General features: G+C 38.1%; 1 protein-coding gene across 1 annotated transcript; it reads left to right on the forward strand.

Annotated features, from left to right (window-relative positions):
* The first annotated feature begins 11,113 nt into the window (after positions 1–11,113).
* On the forward strand, positions 11,114–23,491 carry kcnk5a (potassium channel, subfamily K, member 5a). The gene is made up of 5 exons (XM_030126207.1): positions 11,114–11,584; positions 18,941–19,052; positions 19,500–19,666; positions 19,751–19,919; positions 20,016–23,491. Exons 1-5 carry the CDS (start codon positions 11,399–11,401, stop codon positions 20,957–20,959), a joined length of 1,578 nt encoding a protein of 525 aa, XP_029982067.1. The 5' UTR covers positions 11,114–11,398; the 3' UTR covers positions 20,960–23,491.
* Positions 23,492–25,669: the final 2,178 nt, after the last annotated feature.

Genomic DNA, 25,669 nt, shown 5'->3' on the forward strand with positions numbered 1-25,669 from the left:
ATATGAAATGCCACATAGCCCTAAAGATGGTTTTACAATTCTAATGAGTCACTGGTGGATCAGAAGTGCCCACTCCACAGACACACACAGACTGCACAAGAAACTATTAACTGAAAAAGGTCATCACTAATGAAATGTTAGATCTGAACTTTGAAAGGTGAACAAACAGGTTCTGCTGTTCAGACCTCCACACTGATGCAATCACTCAACAACTAGAAAATTCAGCACAGCTCCCCGGGGACACCTTTTAATTTATGTCTGTTGGACTCAATGTGTTTAGCATGTGGTACTTTTGCCTTTGGGTTTTTAAAAGTATTTCAACTAACCTGATTTGGCCGTAGGTTTTTGGTTCAATACAGAATAATGAGCATACATTCAGTCATTTTCTGAACCACTTCATTGTCCAGAGCAGTGGTTCTCAAACTTTTTACAGTGGAGTACCCCCTGAAATATACTTTTTTAACCAAGTATATCCAACTCTGCTTCAGTGTTTTTGATTGAAAAACATTAGGTAAAATTTGTTCCTGTGCCAAAGGTGCCTGTTTATATTTTCAAAACTCTTTAAACAAACAACATATATTTAACTGTAATATATATATATATATATATAAAAAATTTAAAAAAAGAAAACAATTTTTAAATGTACATTTCGTGTGCAAAATATTAACTGAAAAGTGCCCTCTTTCATTGGTAAGAAAAATAAATAAATCAGTCATTAATTAATAAATTAACCTTTCATCAACAACAAAGAATTACTTAACTACTCAAATAAACTCATTTTGAATAATATAAAATGGAAATGTTCTTAAAATGTTACCAAAGCTTAAACAAGATGATTGACAATAAAAATATTATATGAATGTATTTATTATGTTTAATATTTCAGCATTAATTCTCATTATTTATTTTGTATTCAGTACATGATGACTTATTTAATGTATTTTTCCAAAAACATTTCAAATGGGTTTCTTCCAAGTGCCCCTGGGGGTACACGTACCCCACTTTGGGAACCCCTGGTCCAGAGGATCATGGGAGTGCTGGAGCCTGACATATAGATGACAATCATTCAACAACAACCATTCATTCTTTTTTTTTTTTTCTTTTGTGCTATTAAGCTATCATGTTCCATGTTCTTAGACGGTGGGAGGAAACCAAGCAGACGTAAGGGGAATATACAAACTGTTGTGTGGCAACAGTACTAACCACTGCACCACCGTGCCACCCTGTTGTACATAAAGTTTAATTAAAAAATAAAAGGTTAACTCGGTTTAGTCGCCCTGTAGGAATATTCAGTCTCTCCATTTTACCATCCTAATACACACACCGTACCTAGCTTTAGCATTAGCACATTGCATGCACACAGGCGCTCAGGGACCAACTCCAGAACTTCATCAGCTCTGCGGTCAAGGGCACTGACAAAAGAATTAACCTATATGTACCTGTTTTTCAATGGCAGGGGAAACCGGAGGACGCAGAGGAAACCTGTGCAGCACAGAGAGAACAAGTAAACTCAACACAGAGAGGATCTAATCTCACTGAGAGTCAAACCTGGAACTTTCTTGCTGTGAAGTGGAAGTACTAACCACTACACCACTGCGTCTCCCCTATAACACATACACACTAGATTGTTAAATATTTGAAAAAGATAAGGAAATAAATGTCTTTATAGAGATCTCTCAAATCTCTATGAAGTTAATATTTAATGGCGTCTAGTGGGGAAGCTGTGGATCGAAGCCAAGTGAATCCACTGCCCTACCTTCACTCATAATGGCTACAAAAATCACTAAAGTCCTTCTTTAGATTTGGTGTTTGTTATTTTCCTAATGAGTTTGTTTTATTAAGGGGAAATTAACTCTGGTCTACACTCAAATATAGTGGATGATTGTAATGCATTTTAACTCTCTATGCTCATTGCTATAAAACAGAAAAAAGGGTCATTCTAGGTTAGTTACACTGTGCTGCATCATGGTGGACTCCATGGAAGTGGACCCACTCCAAGTACACATGTAAAGGATCAGGTAACAAAATGACAATAATATGTGTGATTATACACTAATGGCAACAACTCTGCAATTAGATCCAAATAAATCCCATTAAATCTTGCATATTGGACCTTTAACACAGATGTATTACATCTAAAACCCAACATTTTATCTCTCTCTTTTTTTTTTTTTAATAAAAGAACACAAGTTATCATAAGTTTGTGGCCTTTGGTTTTTCATGTTTGAGAACACATAGAAATGCATGTTCAAAGAAACACATAGGCTGCTGACCAGAAGCAAATTAGCTGGCTGATTGTGCAGGTTTCCTTCCCACCAAGAAGTGTGGAAAAAAACCACACAACACAAACATAAAACAATGGGACTAGGAAGCAGTTCTTCAGTCATTTCACATGGTCAAATCACTGTACACATCTACACAATCTAAAAATAAGTCTTCACAAAAGGATGGCATACAATATTGCCTCACAAACAGGAACCACATACTATAAACAGGTGAGAAATTTCCGATTGGGAGAAATCTCACTGGTTACTGAAAAGTAGTGGTAGTTGTGAGATTAAAGGATTAAGACAGTATCTTTATCGCTACCTGTAGAAAGGTCAAGGAGTACTATGTTCTTGCTCAAGTACCCACTGGAGCAGACACATGTCAATGAGGTGAACGTAAGTAACCTGATTGAGTAATTGTCTGTTAAACAAACTTGAACTCCTGTTGCACCAGAAAAGCTGCAGATTCACCGGTGGAAACAACAGCTGCAAGGCTAAACTCAGAGATTTTGAGTTCTCCTTTCACCAAACTATGTCAACATCCACATTCAAATGTAATCTAACTACATGAGTTAAGAGGCCACATAAAGTAAGTGATCGCTTTTCAAGGGGGAAATTAACATGAACCTCTACATCCTAGACTTCACAGTGATGTCTATTCTGTGTAAGCATCTGAAAAATCTTGTTTCTCAACTCTTTGTTTTGGTGTAGGTAAACTAACTTCCTTTCTCTTTTGTTTTGTCCTTAGTTGGGAAAATATGAGTGAACAAATTGCCCAGGTTCTGTACTGTGGCTTTTACGAAGTATGCAACAAGTAAACAGTGTATTGATGCTATTATATTGGATTGTATCTGTCTAAGAAATGTGAAAAAATGAATGGTATGTATCTTCTTGCTTCTGGAAAGACAAATCAGCTATTGACATATAAGGCAGAGAGAAAAGAAGATGGTAACTAAAGAAAACAATGAATGAATTTGAGAATGACTGAGCCATTTTGTCTGTTAATGCAGTGCTTGTGTTTCAGGGATATTGTGCAGCAGAAGATCTGAATTTTCCAAGATCTCTAAAATCACTCTGCCCCTTTCCTTTATAGATTTTTGGTCACCAACCAAAGTGCATCATGTTTTATCTGTTTTGATCTTTCTGGTTGTCTTGTCTGGCCAGCCTGAAACTCCGGAAGTCCCCTTGTATCCCAGAAGGCTTCTCTCCTGACCACCAGAATGACCTTCACCAGTTCTACAGGGCATGGTGTCTCTGAGCATCTGCTGGTGATTGACCTCACATTACGAAGAGATTTATACACTTAGATCTATGGATTATGATGAATTATGGGGCTTTTTGTCTTTACTTTCATACAAACGTGTAAACACTAGACTTATAGACATTTCGATGTTGGTAAACAGTGATGACATATTTTGTGGGTGGGGCCTAACTGGTGGCAGAAAGTCCCAGTTGTGGTATCAACAGTGCATGGAAGCCGGTGAAAATCAGGACAGAAAAAGATACAGAGGCCTTTTGCAATCATTTTAATGGTCTGTCAATGAGAGACAAGGTGTAAAGATAAGGTGACCATTAGCAGCGGGGTGAGGTGGCTTCCTGATCCAGACTCACGGTGGGCTCAGTGGGTCACAGAGCCCACCAAATGGACCAAGCTGCAGTGGACGGACATGTGTTTATATGTGGGTGAAAAACCCAGCATTTCCACTAAAGAAAAGCTCAAAGTGTACAAACTCCTCCATGCCTAGAACTGTGTGCTATACGGTCATGTCCAGGATATTGAATACCGAGTGTTGCACTGGACTTTTTAAGAGTAGGAATACTGTGGTAATTCGCACAATTCACGGAAGAAAAATTATATCCACAGCCACGTTGACCCCATGTTTTTATTAGTGAACATCCTGGTTGACCCTTCAGTTTAAGAGCACAAAGAACACATAACAGGTTGGATATAGAACACTCAGATTAGTCTGATGGTTTTCATGTGTTGAGGACTGACATGTTACCTAGTCAGCAACAAGGACATAAAACACAGTTTTACCAGACGTGGGTGATCATGGACAAGTGGACCAACTCTATACTGACAGTGAGCTGCACTTGAATGGCAGGGTACGTGTTGTTTAATGGACATTAAAACAATGTAAATCGCTGCTGATTCAGTCAGTTTCATCAGTCCAGTATGTACATTTAATGGCTGCAGCCATTAGCGTCTATGGTTTGCCTCAGAGGGCGCCTTTACCGACTGTGTTCGGTAAAAGTGAAGGTTACTTTTTTTAGCATTTCAGTTCTGACAACCCACAGCACAGCAAGACATATTTCCTCCTCTTTCCCCTCTATTTCCTCTGATCTCTCCATTTACCTCCGTTGATATACAGTGTTTTTCTGCCACCAAACTGCATGTGCAACTGCAGTGATGTAGACCGTGACATCGACTCCAAGGTGGTCTATACTCCTCAAAGTTTTTTTCTACATCTGATTCACATGACAAACCCCATCAGACTATATGACAGCTAAAGCAAAGTTTTATAGAAAAAAAGCAACTAAAGCTGTTAAATTGACAGAATAAAACAGAGCAACTGTTATTTCCAGTCCATTTTGCAGAGAGATGGTGTGTAATAGATTTAGCCTACAGGTAAAAAGGTCCATTTCGGATGGTTGTTAATACTACAAAGGAGGAATGAGTGTTACGTAAAATATGTCAGGACATTGTTGAACACACAGCAGAGTTTCACTGCTCATCTAATCTCTAATCTCTGCTTCTTCAACAGACACCAGCAGCACCAGTGTCTGTCAGTGCCCCTGAAACCAGCACACAGCTGAGTCAGCCAAATGAAAAGTGCATGCTTGTGCATGCTTTATGAATATGTTCCAACCACTTGGCCCAAATTTGTCTGTTGTGACATTTGTGTTACATTAAAGTCACTTTTTCCCACTTCTTTAGGTTAAGCTCTGTTCTTTCACTTCAGTCTTTTTTGAACTGTCTCAGTCATCTTACATGTTTTTACATGCTTAAAATATTTGATGTCCTGAACTTTAAGGGAAACTAGGCCAGTTCTCACAGCATGAAGAAATGAAGAAAAGACATGTAGGAGATGCAGACAGATGACCCATTACATTAACTGTTACACAAGAGCTGCCAAAAGGTAAATATACGCAGATATTTGGTCAGTTAATAAAACTGTTGAGTATCTTACACATCAGTGCACTATGTGTGTGTGAAAATGAAAAAAAAAAAAAAAAAAAAAAACGGAATTAAAATGTGACTGGTATAGTGTGGGTACAGTAATTGTCTGGTGTTTGAGGATTACATGTATGTAGTTGTACACAATATGACAGAGCATTATGTTACTAAAATACAACACCTAAAGACCGCTGTAGTTGAGAGATAACAAATATAAAGTACAGTTCACTTATTCTTCCTTTAGGGAAATTCAGACGTCTCATTTAACTCATCCAAGTAACTGGAGACCAACTCCAGATCTGAACCAGTACCTTGGTCCAGGGCACTGACAAGAGAATTAACCTTGCATATGTGTTTCTGATAAAAGGGAAACCTATTGGACAATCAGTGCATTCTTATAAATATGTTTAACACTGTTGTCTTCTAAAAGCTAATGCTGTTCCAAGCCTGTAGATGGCACTGTGTTATACTGTCCTCCAAAAAAATAAGAACAGGAAGTACTGAAGTGTGTATTTTGTGAATCAAGCGCCATAGTGAAGATACACAAAATACACAAATATATTTAACAAATGTAGATTTTGATGTTTTGTGATGATAAATGATTACAGAAATGACAACATTTTAAAAATGTCCTAAACTTCAGAAATAAAAGTTTTTCACTTGCTTGAGGTAGTGATTGCCTTTTTTCACACAAGGGTAAAAACATATAGATAGGGATGGGAATCCCAGTAGCTCAATTCTATGGAATCATTTGCCTGCCTGTGTAACGATTCTTCTTATTGATTCTGCCTACATTGCACATGCATGATGACATCACGCATATGCTGCATTGTTTCGGTTTAGAACATAGCCAACATGGCGCCAAGGCAGAAACGCTCCAAATTATGGCTATATTTCACGTGAAAAGCCGACACCAGGTCCACTGGTAACACTTGCAAAGCTTCCATTTCTTCAAAGGGGGAAATCCCTCCAATATGCTCAAGTATTTGTCCACACAGCATGCAGTTCATTTGCAGGAATGTCACATGTTTGATACGCTACTTAGCGACGCTTGTGTATCTAGCAGCAGAGCAAACACCAGGGTGTCATCAGGGCCCGGTTCTAGGTGGGGCAACAAATGTCCTGCCCCTTCAAATAACACTTTCTGAAGGTAGGGAAAGGGAAAATGAGGTGCACACCAGCAGGAGACAGAGGAATTAGTAAAGCATCTTAAGTTTCACTTTCACTTTATTTGATCGTATGGCGTGACCCCCCCAGCGGGGCTGGCATCATCTGTTATTATTTGTGCGTACTGTATATGTTATATTTTCTGTGTAAAGATGGACATATAAAAGACAGTTAATGCAAACAAACTCGTTTGTACTTTTTTATTCCCTCACCCAATGAAAACTGATAAGAGAATCAGATCAATAAGCAAAATCGATAATGGAATTGGAATCGTTAAATTCTTATCAATTCCCATCCCTACATATAGAGGAAATAGAAACACCTTTCATTAAGAAGTTCTCAGGTAGCAAACATTTAGCAAACATCTTGTGACTGATCAGCTGACTGATCATCTGTTTGCATCATAGCTCAGATTATTTTCTCCAAACCAGTTTATGGTAATTAGCATAATTAGCATTTTTGTTTTACCGACTTTTCAAAAGTTAGCTCCAGATTTGCTGGACACGTGATGGAAATACAGCTGATGTTTCAGTTACAAAGCTACATGAAAAAAATAGACACATTTGTTCAGTGTTTTTTAAGAGTTTTTGATAAACATCTTGTTCTGATCTGTATCAGACGTACAGGTATGATGCAGGGGAGTGAAACATATCTATGCAAATCACTGGGTGGAGGAATTAAACTAAAGTTTCACAAACAGATAAATGCATTTTGTAATACGCACAGAGGCTAAGAAAACAGGTTGTTTTTTAGCTAGGTGCAAGAAAGATTTTCCTTCAGCCAGTACATGCTAAGTCTCATAGATTGATAAATGCGAAGATGAATTATAGTCGACACATGGACATAAAAATCACCCTGTTCTTTTTCAGTTTAGTGATAAATGAACATTAAATTAATGAAATCTGTAAATTATGCACATCTGAAAAAATTCAGCAAAGGCAAGCTCATACTTGTTATATGTGTCACTATGTGCACATGTGCTCCATTTAAGTTTTTTTTTTTTTTTTTTTGCTATACCCTCATGTCACATCAGGTGATGCATTTTCTGCTGGACTTGTTTGAGATCCAGCACAGCCTGCAGACATGAAAGGAGGATCTTGTCATGAACGCACCCGATTATTGCATTTCTGCTTGCATAAATATTTTAATGAAGGAAGATCCTGTGTATATTCAGATCAACTGTGCTGGCATTTTAGCAGACTACCTCTGACCCATGAAAAATCACATTCAAATGTGTTCTTTGACATTGTAAAGGTGTTTTTTGCTGCGGGATAACCAAGAGGAGAAGAAAATGTAGACTTATCTGAAAACTGGCTTCACGCCTTTCCTCCAGGAACAAGTTAACACCTGCATTTCCACATCATGTGCAGAAATGGTGACTTGTGTGAACATAATTTAGACTTTCACGCTGGCTCATATGCTGTTGTAGCACTTTTTGCACACTGGGAGTACAATGAATTACATGTTTGCAAGGAAACTTAACAGGAAACACCTATTGTATTGTAGTTTTGAAAGGAAGATGAGCCTGTCATACTGTAAAAGAAATGAATTGAAATCTCCTTCCGTGTTGTTTCTATTCTCTGACGAAAATGCAGATAGATTTCCTTATCATTTTGCCCTAATAAATGAGTCTTTATTCAGTTATCATACAGTTATTGTCAGTGAAAAATGTCTTTAATGAAAATTATGACAAAAATTAATGAAGACAATAGCACTGTATAGCACAAAACCAAAGACACACACTCACACTGGGAAAAGAACTGCCTGAGGCAGGCTGTACACTAGTGATCATGATGCAATGTCTTGTTGTCTTACATACCAGAAATTCTCTCACACCTCCTTTCACAGATAGAACACAAGTAGATTCAGGTCTTATTATTTGTGTGCACAACTATATAATTTTTTTTTCTTTTTTGTACTTTTTTTGACGCCTTTTGTTGTACATATCATAGAGTGTAGAATGTCCGTGTGTGTTCTTTGACCGTCAGGACTGATACTAAACCACACCATATCTTGGAGGATCTGTGGCTCTACTTACACTAGTCAATATATTTGTTCTTTTGTTTGAGCTTTGCTCCTCACGGTTTCAGCAAAGAAAACACAGCACACCACTTGAGCAAACATTTAATTATTTGCCTCTACTGTAGGTGTATGTCCTTTTACTCTGTTAACAGTACTTATTCAGATGCACAACTCTGCAGCTGATGATCAGTACAGTCAATTTCTCAAACTGTTAAATTCCTGCAGTGATATTTACACTGAATATCTCTGTCTGCTCTGCAATTCTTTGACGAGATATGACCAAAAGGCACACTATGAAAGTCATCAACATTTCAGGCAGATTAATTCACAATTAAACAATAATATGTAACTAAATAGAGATGTTTTGTATAGAGACAAGCTTATACAATAGATTTTCAAGGTCAATCCCTGTTTATTTTTACATATTAAAGTGTTAATGACAACAAACAGCAATAATTAATCCAATGAATCAGGTCTAAAATCAATTTTGTCAATGTCATTTATTAATAAAAACTGCTTTGGCCTGATATCCTGCAACCTTACAGCACTGATTGAAAACTTAGAAGAAGTTATTTTAAAGGTGTTTCAAATCTTCTTGCCAGGAAAAGCATGATCACTTCCAGTAAGTGTTAGCACATTACAGTTGGACAGGAAGTAGAAAAATACACTTGTCATGATTCAGCCTTCACTTGTAGAATTGCAACATCTGTTTGAAACGTTCCACTTTTTCAGGACTGACTGCTGACAAAATCTACATATCCCAAATGAAACCCAGAGCTGAACCAAAGACAACACATTTGTGGATAAACTATTATTACTGCAAGTCAAACAACATTGTCCCACCCACCTTGACCCCAGATCTTTGACCTTTTGGAAAAACAACTCATCCACTGCCTCATCTCCTCCCACCTGTTACTATAAATCATTATTTACAAAGTGTCAGTGAAGCAACAGTTGCAAATGTAACCAAGCTTCACATTTTCCAGAACACATAAAAAACACTTCTGAATTAAACACACTCTCCGTCCCATGTAGGATTTATTTAGTGATTTTACTGATTACTTTTAAATTTTATCTCTTCTTTATTCAGAGAATAAAATAAAAATTACATATCAGCATTTTCATATTTGTTTTAATATATCTAATTACTTTTTTTTTTTTTTTAATTATCTTTTATTCTGGTGTTGTATCTTTCCTGTTTCTGTGCATTTTTTGTGTCTTATTTTGTTGTCTATAAAATGCTGTTTTTATATTGTGTAATATTTTATTGTGTAAAGCACTTTGTAAGTGTAGCTTTGAAAGATACAATCAAAAAAGTTTATAATGACTTTTCCCCATCTATAGAATAGAATAGAATAGAATAGAATAGAATAGAATAGAATAGAATAGAATAGAATAGAAATACGTTATCCTTACAAAGCTGTCCACTGCAGAGGACATTCATAATAAAAAACAAAAAAAACAAAAAAAATGCAACTGAAAAAAATGTTGCATCATGCCATTTTCACTCGACAAATTTTTCATGCAAAAAAGCAGACACCTGTGCTTTCCTGGGTCTCAGGAGGTTAAAAGTCTACGTTTTGTCACGCATAAAAACATAATGCATATTTAAAAAACAAAACAAAACAAAACAAAAACATGAGCGTCTTGGTGTTAATATACTTTATCCTTACTAAGCTGTCCACTGCAGAGGACATTCATAATTTAAAAAAAAAAAAAAAAAAAAAAAAAAAAGGCAACTGAAAAAATAGTTGCATCATGCCATTTTCACTCGACAAATTTTTCATGCAAAAAAGCAGACACCTGTATCTTCCTGGGTCTCAGGAAGTTAAACATCTACATTTTGTCACTCATAAAAACATAATGCATATTTAAAAAAAAAAACAAAACAAAAACATGAGCGTCTTGGTGTTAATATACGTTTAAACTAAATGCTAACATCGGTTACAGTACAGAATAAATAAGTGAATAAATAAATAAATGCACCAGTTATATTAAATTATGAGGAATTATGAGTTTGGATTAATAATGAAAAAAAAAACACAAAGTGCTAAAAACTCAATGTTTCATAGTTGCAATGACAATTTTTTTTTTTTTTCTCATGGATTTATTTATTTATCTGTCTGCTGCTTTATTACTAATACTAAGGTATTTTAAATCTGCAAAACAATTGAAAATATGGCGATTAGGATTTTTTTTTTTTTTAATTTATCAAATCACTGTTAATTTTTTATATTGGTAAGTGGTAGTAACAAAACATACTTTGCAGTAATACTGTGTAGTGATACTTTGTGTATAGTATTAGCTCCTAGTGTTTGTGGAAATCGTACACCTGTATTCAGATAATTCTGAAGGAGGTGCTGACACAGGCCGTCCTCTGTGTCTGAGTGCGTGTTTTTTTTTTCACTCGGGGCGGGTCCTGGTGCTGTCTCTTCTCCACTCCCATACTCAGATCTCAGTACTTTAGCTGGGACTGCGCACGTGGAGTGGGTATTCCTCCGGCCGGGTCTGTGCGCGCGCTCATAGTCGCTTCATGACCACTTTGGTCCTGTTATGTCTCGAGCCCAGTGCTGTCAGCGGCGGCACGTTTCACTCTTTTTTCACTGCCCTCGCGAGTCGGACCAACTTTTCTTGAACCCGCAGCCTTGGAGCTGAGAATGCCGCCCGCATAACTCCGGGTACTGCTGCACATCTACCCCCTCCTTTTTCTTTCTTTTCCCCCCCTTGTCCCGCGTTTTCGATAGTGAAGTTACTGTACATAAGTATGGTAGATAAAGGCCCCTTGTTGACTTCTGCCATTATTTTTTACCTGTCCATTGGGGCAGCAATTTTTCAAGTCCTGGAGGAACCCAATTGGAAGCAGGCTGCAAAGCAGTATAGTGCCCAGAAGGATAAAATACTTGAGGACTATCCCTGTCTGACGAAAGATGATTTGAACAGAATATTAGAGGTATGGACTTTCTGAAAACTCACTTTTCATAGTCTTGGCTGCATGTTAACTGAATCACACAGGCCTATTTTATCATGTGTTGTATGACTGAAAGAGGGGGTGACAGCCTCAGCTTTCACTAAACTCTATTTAAAAAAAAAAAAAAAAAAAAAAAAAACTCCTCAGGAATGAGTTGTTTGTGGTTCATCTTTGTGGGTAAACACATTTAGCCTTGTTTGCCCACCCAAAGGCCACAAAACATGAACAAACAGGTGCTACAGAGTGTCTTTCTGCTATAAATGTCTGATTTTATCTTCTTGTGTCAGCACCAAATGATGACAGTTTATTGTAAACCTCTGCCATCCTTATGTAGTGAATGTGATGAACTCCTGCAGTCACAGAGAGGCTGTAGCCAAATTCCTGCAGTACATACTGTTCCATTGCTAATTTGGTGTAGAAATTGCAATTGTCTAAGCAGTAGTAAAACCAGGTGCCGTTGACCTCTGCGCACCTCTGCAGTCCACCGTCATCCCTGACTGAACACATTGTAAGTCAACACTCATGTGATTTCGCAGGTGTTTGCCCAACGACATGTTTGTTCACTATCTTGAAAAGTGGAGTTTCTATGACCTTGATGCTTTCCATTTGTTGGGAGATATGATCGCATTGTGTCAGTCATGAATGCATCTCCAAGGAAGACCACTGCAAAAGATGCTGATTTTTAACCTGCAAAATTTTAAGTAACCTTTCCAGACTTACCATGTTTACATTGCAGGTAATGTTTTCTTTTCTACATTTACTGAACTATCATTGTGTCTTCAACATTAGGCATTAATGCGACCCACTCCTTGCAAGAGGCAACATGCCTGAACCTGTCCCCCTTTTTGGGCCCACATCAGTATTAGGAAGATTTATTATCCCCCATCCCCCCCTTCTGCTTCCTTCTGCTTCTCTTTTTGTGTTTGGGGGTCTGAAAGGGATATGTCCATGAACCCCCCGCCCCCCATTCATGGCACTTCTGTAACGGCCAAATCCCTGCAGCCCCTGCTAAATCTGCTTCTCGGTGCTGTAAGGAATGTTAGGTTGGACAGAAAATGTGCTTTTGGTGTGATTTTTGTCACACATTTTCAGGCTTGTCATCTGAAACTTAAACATTCCCGCTCCTCTGTGCTCCCTGAGACCACACAATACCAACAGTGGGATTTTGAAGAGACTTTAAAAAAATGATATTTCTAAACCTCACATTTAGCATCTTCACCCTTTCCCCAGTTACACAGCGTGCTTTCACTTATCTTCCTGCAGACTTCCAGTGTTTTTCTTATGTTGCTGTTTGCCAGGACACCTGCTGCAAACGCTGAGGACTCAGTCCATTAAGCCAGATAAACATACAACATATCGCGCTTGACTTCAGTTTATCAACTTCAAAGATTCTACTGGATTTCCATGGTGGAAACTTTGCTCTGCTTGTTAACAGTTAAAGCATATAAGGAGTCTTTACAAGAGAAGGCGATAGTCTTGTAAAAGTTAGTCTTCTCTGTCTTGTTAACAAAGAGTTTACTATTAACCGTACAAGCCTTGAAGTGGTGACAGTTTATAGATTGGACTTTATGGCCCATCAATGTTGGCCCTTGAGAGGCTGTTATAAACGCTCAGTGAGAGGGCTTGTTGCTCCTCATTATCTCTCGTGTCAAAGCAAATTCAGTGGTGTAATGTGTGTTTGGTCTGTATCAGAGTGTTGCCCAGAAGCACCGTGGACAAAGGCAAGAGAATGCACCATAAAGTTTACAGCATAGTACATACTACTGTACTCTAAACCATACAGAAATGTATTTGTCATTCATATAAGCAACTGTGTAACGCTGAGATCTACAGCTCCAAAGAGGAAAACATGCAAATGCATACGAGCTGTATAACAATTAGTGAAAGGAGGGAGACATTTGAAATGTACATATAGTGCATATAGCTTTTGGTAGTTTCAATGCACATAAAAAACCAATGTCAAGCTTTGAATCAGTAAAATCATTTGAGTTTAATTGACCTTAAATTTTGCATGGAAAACATCAGGACTTTATGATGTTTGAAGATGGGATTTTATCCCTTTTTTCCTCAGATAATTTGGATCAGGAGTTACTATTTTAGTTGTTGGCAATGATGCAAACTTAAAAGGTTCATTTTCTCAGAGCTGCTTTGTTTGTGTAGGCAAATTGAGTTAATTTGATTTCTATTTTTGCGTGATAGCTACTTGCTCTGGTCTTCTCCCTGCACATGACTTGCAGATCACATTCCTTTGCTCAATAAGACATTTACAAACATTTCAAATGTGGTGGTCACTACACTGTCATCACATGCTTCAAGTGAAAATGTGTTCCTTGGCCCAGAGTGAACAGGCAGAAGTGAATAAAGTAGAGCAGTGTTTTCAGGGTCGCTTAACTTTGTCATGTGCTGAGGGTGCTGGTCCAGCATAGCCAAGTCTTTATTCCCCTTTTACAAACTCTAAAATGAAATCTGAAGTCATGGGAGATGGTAGTCTCATCTTGATGTCATGAGTTTAGATGTCTCTAATTAATTCATAAAACAGACATATCTTTTTTGGCCATTAATGACCATATTTACACGCACATAGGGCAATGGAGTATATTATGGCAATTTGTTCTACACAGGATGTAATACATGACTAGTCTTACATTGTCAGATCTAGCTCTACATTTCACTAGTCCTGTGCCAGTGCTGAAAGCAGGTCTGGCACCCTCCTTTATTGTTCTGGATCAGAGTTAAATGTTTTCTCGGTGGTTTGGTTAGTTTTGGATGGGGCTGACTGCAGGATGCTGCAACAACAGGGCAGTTACAAAACAGTGTCACGGGAGAGGGTGTTTTGGTGGAATATGGGCCCATGAGGAAGTGCATTGCGGTATTAAAATGACCAAACGTATACAAAAACATGAAAACAGGCATGTTTGTCAAAACTTGTCAATTTCAGGGTTTAGCTGGAGCTCAGAGGTTTTTGTTCTTTTGTTCTTGAGGGGGACTTTCAAAGCAATTACACACTGATAGCGAGAGGAAGGAGAATGATACTGCTACTGTGTGATAGAAATACCCTTATTCCAGCAACATACTCCAAGTGAATCAGAATAGTATGATATTGCTAGTATTGAGTATAAATTGTGACATTATTTTGTATTTTAAACTGGCCTTTTAAAAGGTGTGAACAACAGTATTTTTGGAACAACACTGTATTGTGGGTTAATCCACCATAAACTGGAGGAGTTTAACATCTTGCTGACATAAGGAAGTAGGTGTTTTTGTACCAACTGCAAATTTAACATACTTACAAATACTTACCATTTAGGTAAAATGTATGATGAAAAGACTTGATTTTTTTTCTTTTGTCCGTATTACTCAGCCCTGTATTCAAACTAAATGTTTCAGTCATCCCCAGTACAACTGTACTCTGAGTATGATACAGGTCATATATATTCCATCGGAATATTCCAAATTAGGTTTTATTTTTTCTGAAAGTAGCAGTTTACAACTAAACATGTGAACTATGCTGCTTCAATAAGATTTTTGGGACATTCTTTGGACATGAATTCAACGCAGTACTGTGACACTGGGCCTCTTGCCTGTTTACAGTCAGCTCTGTGCGTTCATGTACACAAACCAACTAGCCAACAGTTTGCTAGGCCGGGATAGAGATGCAAGCCCCAGAGGAAAAGGACAGATTTCTTGTTGGAAGACAAAACTACTTTTAAATCTTATGTAACTCTTGAATGTCATTAGATGTTTGGATGTTCACAGATATTGCACAATCACACTTGCCATGACAGCATGTGTTTGCACATATTGGAAATCTTTTAAAAAATCCTGTTTTGATGCAAAGAAGCAAAATGTGGCCACCACCATTATGCCAAGCTGCATCGAAACAGAAATATTAGCAAAAGCTTTTCATAAGATAGAAGTGCTTAATATTATCATTGAACACTTCACATAGTTTATAAAATGAATGTTCTGCTAATAGGAATGTTTCCTTTTTCAAAAATGCGGGAAAAAAACTGTAATACATTCACATGCAAAGTCATTTTTCAGGCCAGGATGCCCTTGTGCATTTCAATGTCATCATTTAAGTCAGATTACAAACTCTGACCAGACTAAACCATCCAGATGTGTGTCGTTTTTGATTTGCTGGAGTTTAATTTGACAAACATTAATCAACCCACCATGAAAAAAAAGAATAAAGAAAACAGCCATGTGTGGTGCCAATGAAGCAACTTGCAATGTCATGCAATATTAGCTCTGTTTAAACGCGTCTTTTAATGGTATCATGTGTGTTCTGCATAACAGATGCAAGATGTCAGAATCCCTTCACTGTCTGGAAATTTACCACATCTTTATCAAATCCAGAACAAGCTGCACGCACCGCCACCTCCTATCTCATATCTAAAACTCAAGACGGCCTGACTGAGTTCATAGTAACTGCCTGCTGTTCCTGGTGCCGACAAGTGACTGTCCTGTGTGCTCTTCAGCTGTGTTGTACACTTGAAGTGGAAAAACTGTGGTATGTTGCAGATGTCCTGATAACAGCCGGAGTTTGTCATTGTGGTTTTTTTTTTTTACTGTTCTGTGGTTATAAAGACGTGGAACTTAACAAAGTGCTAAGCCTTCATTTTCACTTCTTGAAAAGATCCTCTGCTTGAACTATGACAGAGTTTCAATTTCAGTCATAGGTTGTGTCATACTGTGGTTTGGAATGTACATTGACAGCCATTTGAAACACCTTTTAGACTGTTATTCAATGGCAATTGGATTTTTTTTTTTTTTTAATTATACAAAATACAAATCTAGAGCTTATTATCAGCATAATTTCTTCATTTATTTCTTGATAATTCCAGATTATGATTTTTGTCTTCCTCAAAACTGTTTTGTAACTAATTTGCAGATTGACACATTGTAGTGGATAGTTTGGTGGTATTTCATCATCACATTAAGATTTATATTGAGTGGTGTAAATGCATTCTGCTTATGATGAGTCTGTCTCAAATGGCAACCACTGTTGTAATATAAGTAAGACATGACCTTATATGAAAGAGGGCATTCTGTACCTGTCTTTAATTAATAGTGGTCTACTCGGATAATGCTGAACACCTGCACACATTGGGACCTTTTCTCCTCTTTGGTATCTTTGCTCTTAACTTTCATTTTTATTTTTAGAGAAGCTTTTACTCCACGTTTCCATTAGCTCTCCGTCACCCAGTCCATGTTTCAGCTAATGTGCAGGAGGATAATCACGTCAGTAGCCCTCCTTCGACTCCTCCGGTGGTCAGGCTTGTGAAGAAGCCTCTAAATTGTCAAGCTAGTTTAACAACTTCCTCCGGAGGTGGACTGTGCTCAGCCTGACACACAAAGTGTCTTTTATCTTTCTCCCTGGTGCCTCTGTTTTTTTCCCCTTGTTCTCAGGGTCATTTGTGACCCCAGGCAGCCATGAGTCGACCTGTGGTTGACCTTTAACCTCTCAAAGACCTCGTGTGTTACAAACTGTTCATTTCTTTTCCCTGGTTAGTGATCTTAATTTTAAATCTTAATAAGAAAGAATCACGTGGTCAGTGCAGTATGTTTGATAGCAACAGGACAGGTTAAAACATTTACATTTAGACTGAATTGATTGACTCTTGACGCTTTGTTTTGAAGGTTCTGTTCCTTATTCAGTGGTTTTATACTGACTGAAAACTTACTCCTATGATATCGTCTGTACTTTGCCCTCATTGTAATCCTGTGAATCAGCATTTTGCATGTCAAACGTCAGCACTTTTTATGTAACAGTCAAACATGTGCAAGTCACTTTCATCCAGTTAGAATAAGATACAGGTACACAGACACACACCAGACATGACACCTTAAACCATCTTAGCAAGATGATTAGTGGGAACATTTTTTCTTTTGTCATAGCTTTTACAAAGTCGTTTGACTTGGAAGAAGAAATGCATAGCAGTGCTAAGCAGACATAGTCTTGTGGGGGTTGGGATTTTTAGTTTTCTGCTTCCTTTCTATAAACTTGGGATGCTTTTATTATTTCTAAAAACAATAATAATAAGAAGGGAATCAAGGGCGTTATTTCTTGCACTTGAGCTCCAAACAAACTTAAAATGGTAACAGTTATATTACAAAAAGAAATTAAGTAACCACCACCTTACAAAAAGGGGTAAATGTTGCTCATAATTACGGTTTGTGTGTTTTTTTTTTTGTTTTGTTTTTTAATATTTCAAACGTCCTGGACCTCATTACCCCACTAGTGTTCACACTGTTAGACTTTCATGCTTATGGAGTTTGTTTCTAGAGCAGGTGCTTCATATCAGTTTAATCTGTTTGATAATATTTTACGGACTATCATTTGCTTCTGCAGTTCTTCACATGTTCTTCATTGCAGATTGCCTCCAATTCTAATCCCCAGTACCTTCTTGAACGCTACAGGGTTTCTCTGACATGTTGATTGCGGACTGAGGTTTTTCCTCTTTAATTTCTAGTCATGGTTCAAACACAAACTCGGTCGTCACTGCTGTCATCCTAAAGCCCAGTGGAGAGGCTTTGTTGTTTCAGCAGACAAAAGCATGACCTCCCCTACTGCCGCTAATTACAGAGCAGAGCTGTCACAGACCTGTCATTATTAAACAACCAAGCATATTCCATGGCTCTGGGGCTTAGGCACATTTTGCTAACCCCTGCACATTTCCCCCTATGAAGTGCATTTGGGAATAATGTTTGGCAATACAGGGGGTGCATTTTCCCCAACACAAACATAGCCGCTGTTTGCCAATACCCAACAGAGGGAGTTCAGTTTCTTTTTGTGGCTGTTCAATCACACATTGGTCTGGAATGATTGATGAAGCATTTTCTGTCTCCTGCATTTCATGACTTAAGCTAGCGGATTAAGCGCACAATCATTTCAGCTATTGTTGAAATAAAATATCAAGTCAAAGAGAAAACATCAAAACAACCCCAGACAAACCACCTGCTCTCCTAAACCCACACATCATCTTGCGATTATGAAATGGCTGTTTAGGGATGCAGCCTTGGCTTTCCTGTTTCTCGCACAAAGTAAGCAGCAGTTGAAACTATAAACCCCTCAGGTTAAAAGCCAGTCTCTAGGTTGCTGAAGTGTTGTTTCAGCTCATCAGCACTGCTGGAGATACCATCAACATATCTCAGGAAGGATGTGGTAGAAGAAATGGAGCTTAAACACAGCACACATCCTGTCTTCCTTTTGCTTAGAAAAATTGGACCGTGGCACTAATTGCATCCATTTATGTGTAATGTATTAATTTCTGTAGTGACCTCTCTTGCCATTGAATTCCAGTTTTTAAATAATGTTATCTTCTTTGTTTTCAGGCCGTGTCTGATGCTGCAGGGCAAGGAGTCACTATTACTGGCAGCAAAACCTTCAACAACTGGAACTGGCCTAATGCTGTTATCTTTGCAGCCACTGTTATCACTACTATTGGTACGTACTTCAATGAAAAAATGTCTTTGTGAAGGAAGAAAAACGAGCAGTAGTACAGTGGGGAAGAAAACATCACTGACACCTCCAGAGTCATGTTTTATGTTAATAAATGTGTCTCCAGTCTTTTTCACAGCTCTACTAGACAGTGTTAAATACCGTCACTAAGGCAGTTATGTAATTATTTGTGTTTGGTGCAGTGGTCCTTGAGCAATCCTGCTAAGACAGTTTTCATTAAACTTGATAGAAAAGTAGCCCAAGGACAAGCCCATAAACAGATACAAAAAGAGTGTCGAGGTTGGAAGTAATTATTGTTTTTTCTAACATGATACGATAAAGTATTTGATTGAATTACACATTTATGTTCTTTGTCTCTAATCACATATGTTTGCTTAATTGGATAGTTCAACTACACATTTAACCAACAACCTTGTTTTTACTTTTCTAAAGGATATGGGAACATTGCCCCCAAAACTTCAGCCGGCCGTGTCTTTTGCATTTTCTACGGGCTGTTCGGTGTTCCTTTATGTCTTACCTGGATCAGTGAGCTGGGAAAGTTCTTTGGTGGCAGAGCAAAGCACCTTGGCCAGTATCTAACTAAGAAAGGGTTTTCCCTGGTAAGTTGATATGGGCCTTTTTGTGATGTTCCCCTTTGGTATCGTGACACCTGTATCTGAAATTTTCTTTTTTTTCTTTTCCAGAGAAAAGCTCAGTTTACCTGCACAGCTATTTTCCTACTTTGGGGTGTGCTGGTGCACTTAGTCCTTCCACCTTTTGTGTTTATGTCCCAAGAGGGTTGGAGTTATATTGAAGGCTTGTACTTCTCGTTTGTTACCTTGACAACCATTGGTTTTGGAGATTTGGTTGCAGGTAAGCTGAGAAATAAAGAGTTAACGGTTATTGTTCAGACAGTTCTGCAAGTTTATTCAAAGTTCTGGTTTAATGAGACATTTTTGGTCTTTACAGGTGTGGAGCCAACTAAAGACTATCCCACTTTGTACCGTTACTTTGTGGAAGTGTGGATTTATCTGGGACTGGCTTGGCTGTCTCTGTTCTTCAACTGGAAAGTGCGGATGGTGATAGAGGCCCACAAGGCTTTGAAGAAACGCCGCAAGCTACGAAAACTATCTCTCGACGAGCTCCGGCACTACAAAGAGTCACACAAAGCTTCTCTCCGTTTGCCACCCACTCCTAATGATGTCAACATCTTCAGTTTCTTGTCCAAAAAACAGGAAGGGTACAATGATTTGATCAAGCAGATCGGCAATAAAAAAGATGGTAGAGCTAGCAGCACCAGCGCCATCACCATCAAAAAACCCAAAGACATGGGTCGCTCCCAGAGTTGTAACGATGCCCCTATGTATAATGGTCACACAATCCTCAGTCTGGATCGGTCGCCGCGACAGAAGAGACGCTACAGTTTTAGTGATCGCGTCACTGTGGCATTTTCAAAGTCAAAGAACTACCTCCTGGGCTCAGACAGTGGGTTGCTTCTAACAGAGGATCAAGTGGAGGCTGAACAAGAGGTTAACCAGGACCAAATGTACGAGAATCAGCTGGACAAAGATGTCGACCTAGAGAATGGAGGAGTGGGAGACGGTGGTCGTAGGACATGGGACTCTAAAGAATACCACCCCCTCACCTTCCAAAATGCCAACATCACGTTTATTGATGAGGAGAACTTTCTCAGTAATAACCTGGAGGAGGAGGAGGAAGAGGACAATGATGACGATTCCAAAGCAAAGCTGTCTATTACTACATGTGACGAAAACATTGAAACAAACTCCAAGGACGAGGAGCAGGGATCTGAATCTGAAGAGTCTGTGTTCACTAGTGACTGTTCAGAACACAGCCACTCCTATGAGAAACTGGTAGAGGAATATGCGAAGGAAGACAACACAGACTCTTGAACTAAAGCGAAGAGTTGAGTAAAATTGACACATCTTCTAAACTGCCTTATGTCAGCTGGGTTGGTGTTAAAGTATATGTATTTCAATGTTTAGAAGGATATTAGAAGTTTCATTGCACTTTTGGAGTCTGATAATGAAAGACTGCAAAGCCAAAAATCAAATTTCAAATGAATGTTCGCTGCATATTTTTTGATTTTTCTAGATTTCCTGTGAACTCTTGAACACATAATGTCCATCATTTTGATGAATATGGACTACCAGGCATAACATGCAACCAAATGAGTATTTAAGATCTGCTCTATTTATGTCTTTTTTACAGTTTAAGAAACTCAATGCCACACTTAGTATGCAATATATCTAAACTAAGAACGTTTGTTTTCCTCAAGTGTGTTTTCTACTCATAGGCTAATAAGAACTCTGGCAGTGATTGATTCATCCATAGTTCCTACCTGCATATTCACCATATTGGTGATTTATATCATATTTATTAAAATGAAGGACGCAGTAGCTTTTATTCAATGCTACATGGGTTTATGTCATTACCATTGCACAATTCCAGTAAGGACAATTTCAAAGTCCATTCTTGTGTCTTTAAAACCTGAGCCAAACCTTTGTCCTTAAAGAAACTGAAGAGCGTCTGTCTTATATTTCATTAGACACGTTTTTGAAGACCTTGATGAATTGTTGTGTCTGAGATTGCTTGCAGGTTGTTTAGACTTTAAGCAATTGAATTGTGACTGCTTTTAAGGTCATCAGTGAAACACAAGCAATATCTGGGAGTCGCCGAACTCATTGGAAAATAAACATAACAAGAAGAATCGTTAATGTTCTGAACAGAGAGGCATATATGAAAAAATATTAATATCTTATCCCAGAGGCAAATGAGATTTGTATTGTTTTATATGCCTTTGTTTCTGGCTGTTGACTGCTGTAAAATCTGCTTTGCAAATGAGCCTCCCCCGTGCCTTAGACGGTGGTTTTGTGAATACTTAATAGTGGAGTTTTGCTGCTTATAGCTCATCAAGTGCTGTTCTCTGACTTAAGGGTTCTGTTCCAGTGCAGTGTATGATGTGAACCTTCACAGCAACAATATTCTCACTTTCTGTCTCTTTGTATTTGCCATGTAAACATTGGCTGGAAGCCCGTCAGTAGCAACAAACAGTGCTCTGCTCTGAACATGGCCTTGTTACTTGTATTTGCCTTTGGGGGCTTGCACTTGCACAAATGACTGAAGTACCGCTTCTGTCAGCCAACCAAGGTTAACCTGTAACAGGCCAATACTCTCATGAGGCATGATTCAGTCATGAGACAAAGGCGGCAGCACTGGTGCTCTCAAATTTTGTGTAGTGTTTCCCCCCTTTTTCAAGTGCGTACGAATTGTAAACTGTAGGGACCATAATATTATGTCCATTGCTTTTCATTTTCACTGTTAATAACCCTGCCCACCCACTGCCTATTGCACATGAGTTGCACATTAAAAACTTGAAACAGTGTTATTTTGCATTGTAAGATGGCAGTGGCTGCAGTGTTTCATGCTAAACATGTCTCTTCAATTAAAGATGGAGGAAGTGATTATAACTATTTTGACTCATGAGTCAATATCCTGACTCTGTAAACAGAAGTATTAAAAAAAACAAAGTGGCCTAGATTCACACAACAGTCAACAGGTGTGGGTGTTCATGCTTGTGCACAGGATGGGGGTTTCTTTAAATTGGGGGCACAACTTCCGAATGAGCACTGATGGGAGGGGTCTCTATTTGGCTGATTACTTTACGTCTCTCTTAAGAATCACTTCCTCCATTTTTAAATGTTCAGTGTACTATTTTTTCTGGGATCTATTTCCAGAAACTGAACGTAATCTTCATTGTTTGTTTCATTACCTGAAAGTATGAGTCACTGTTTTTTCCTTCCTTTACAATGAGTCGTTTTTATCGACTGTGGAAGTGGGTACTGTTTGCTGTGTCCACACTAGATGCCTCTAATTATCACACTGAACCTTTAGGACATATTCAGTCAAATTGAGTGGTATACTGTACATTTAGCCTAATATTTGCAGTTTTTTGTCTAGACTACATCATCTTTAGTCCTGAAAAGTAACATACACTAACAGGTAACTAATTCTACTGCAGACACCAGTGTCTGGCAGTGACTCATTAGATGACATTAGTAACCCTTACATTTTTAGCGATTGCTTCTGTCCATTTTGTATTTCCCTGCAGAGCCCACCACTTCTGTTATAAGCTGTATGTGTGAGTGCAGAATGGTTATGCAGCCCTGGTACTCGTCAGAACTGAATTTCACATGTTTCTAGATAAACTAAGCAGGTTATTTTGGTTTAACCCAGTGTCCTACTCTTTCCTTTTTAATGTTGCTCCATTTATGTAAAAACTCCATAATAGTTGTGTAATGTTTTTTTTTTTTTTTTTTTTATATGAGTATGTAATTAAATTATTCATGTTTTTAAAAGTTGAATTGTATAGTTGTATATAGATTATGAACAAAACTGTATATTTCATTCAAAATAAACATTTAATAAAACTTTTGCTGAGTGTTTTTTGATCATTTTTTTTTTAGTTTTGCATTGTGTGTCCAAATGTCTGCCTCTAGTCTTGCTGTGGGAACAGATGACATCTTTGTTTACTATACACTCACATGTACAGACTGTCTGAATTGGACTTTCTTGTCTGTTTAGGGTTGCAGCTGTCACCTTTAAATTAAATGAAAGTGAAAAGACATGTGGTCCTTATTTATGGTAGAGATTTTTTTTTTTTTTTCCGTAGTAAAATGCTGAGACTCATGATATATACATTAAGAATACACTGAGACCACTATGAAGTGTTCTTAGCCCATTAATGTGGTGCATACGCATCAGTTGCTGTTGTGGACATTCATGCAAACTGTATCTTCATTCTGTGTCAACACATTCATATGTAAAATTTCTTCAGCACTGACTTCTTATCATTGATAACTGGTGTTGCCTATGTACACAACCTTGAAGGTCACACCGACAGACAAGTGAACTGCACTAGAAAAACAAAATAGCATATAAAACTATTTCATCCTGCACACAAACAGGATGAATTCCTGCACATTATTTATGCTTGTTTGAACGTGACCTCAGCAGTTTATGTTAGACTATCAGTTAGTGATTGGAATGTGGGTACATTTTAATAAGCGTGGAGCCAATGGAGGCAGGCTGTTGACATTTCCTGATCTGCTAAAAAGACATAAGATTAGTGTGCACATAACGGACGGTTACTGTTGGCACAGGATACAAATGAATAGCATTGGCTACATGGATTCAGCAGAATAACCTTCCTAGGTTTCATCCGGGGTGAAAAATTCACTTTGGAGACTTGTCTACATGAAATTTGTAGCTGAACCGCAATCAGCAAAAATTAGGATTAATTATATTACTCGGTAAAATACCTTTATGTCATTAATTGAGTGATTAACTCTGTGTGTGTTAGCTTTGCATTAATGTCTTTTTTTCTTTTACATACACAGACAAGGCTGGGATTGGGGAGGGAGGTTACAGAGCTTACATTCATACAATTTGTTACACAAAAAAGTACAGGACCATCAAATTAATCTATCGTTTTTTAAAGCAAACAAGATCTGACAGTGGCCCAGAGCGCTGATGTTTTAAATTCATTGGGAGAGTCCAAAAAAAGTGAGGCCTGTTCCACAGAAAGGAGGTCCAGAAAGTCCCTGTACCAACTGTCTACACTAAAACAGTTGTGTTTGCATTCCGTCCAGTTCATTATTATAATGCACTTTGCTGATAAAAATCCCAGTAACAGTATTTTTTCCATTATATTTGATTTTACATTTTGGCTTCTTATTCCCAGTATTCCATTGGTCATGCTGATATCTGCACATCAAACAGAAAAGATACTTTTTCAACAACAGCACTGCAAAATAACTTCACAGCTGGGCATTACTACAGCATATGCATTAGTGTGCCTTCTGCCCCACAACCATGCCAGCTTTGCATTAATGTTTAAGGACATTCTGTCCCTTTGATCCAACTACTCAGACCGGTGGTTTGTTCACTTCACATATAACATACACAAATAAATGTTATATATAAATATTGTCTATGAATTATTTCATAGCCTTTAGAACCTCAGGAGAAAATTTTTAAAGAAAACATATTTCTTCACATCCTCACTCTTTGTGTTTTACTAAAGTGGGCGGTGTCAGGGAAGCTTCACCCCTACCACAGTTCACTGCCCAAGCCTTAGTGGATGATGGTTTCTGGAGCAAACTAAAGAAAATGGCCTGCTTTGAAAATGTGCTGAGGCTCATGGAAAACGGAAAGTCTCCTGTTACTGTGGGATTCCACACGCAACATAAATCAACCCACATCTAGGCCTTCAATCGTCCTACTCCAAAGTTCAACCCAGGATGTACGGATTAGCACGAAGGAAACAATTTCACTGAAAATGTGGAAATATGATTTATCCAATTCATGTGAAAACTAATGAAACTGGATCATGGCAAACAACCCACTTGGCATCTTGCTTTTAAATGACGATGACACATTTATAAAATCTCACAGCGATAACAAAAGTGTGTTTCAAGTAACATATAAACAGACTGTAACTGTAAAGAGTCGGTCAAGTGAAGTAAAAATCACAACTGCGCTGCATTGTGACCTTTGAAACCTTTTAAATCATAAAATGCCAGGTATGTAAGGAACATTTG

Source organism: Sphaeramia orbicularis, chromosome 22 (genome assembly GCF_902148855.1).
Source record: "Sphaeramia orbicularis chromosome 22, fSphaOr1.1, whole genome shotgun sequence".
NCBI lineage: Eukaryota > Metazoa > Chordata > Actinopteri > Kurtiformes > Apogonidae > Sphaeramia > Sphaeramia orbicularis.

Bases quoted from the DNA above. Each gene is read 5' to 3' on its own strand.
- kcnk5a (XM_030126207.1), top strand. From the start codon at position 11,399: ATGGTAGATAAAGGCCCCTTGTTGACTTCTGCCATTATTTTTTACCTG. The intron at 11,585-18,940 runs GTATGGACTTTC...CTTTGTTTTCAG, and splicing joins ATTTGAACAGAATATTAGAG to GCCGTGTCTGATGCTGCAGG. The intron at 19,053-19,499 runs GTACGTACTTCA...ACTTTTCTAAAG, and splicing joins CACTGTTATCACTACTATTG to GATATGGGAACATTGCCCCC.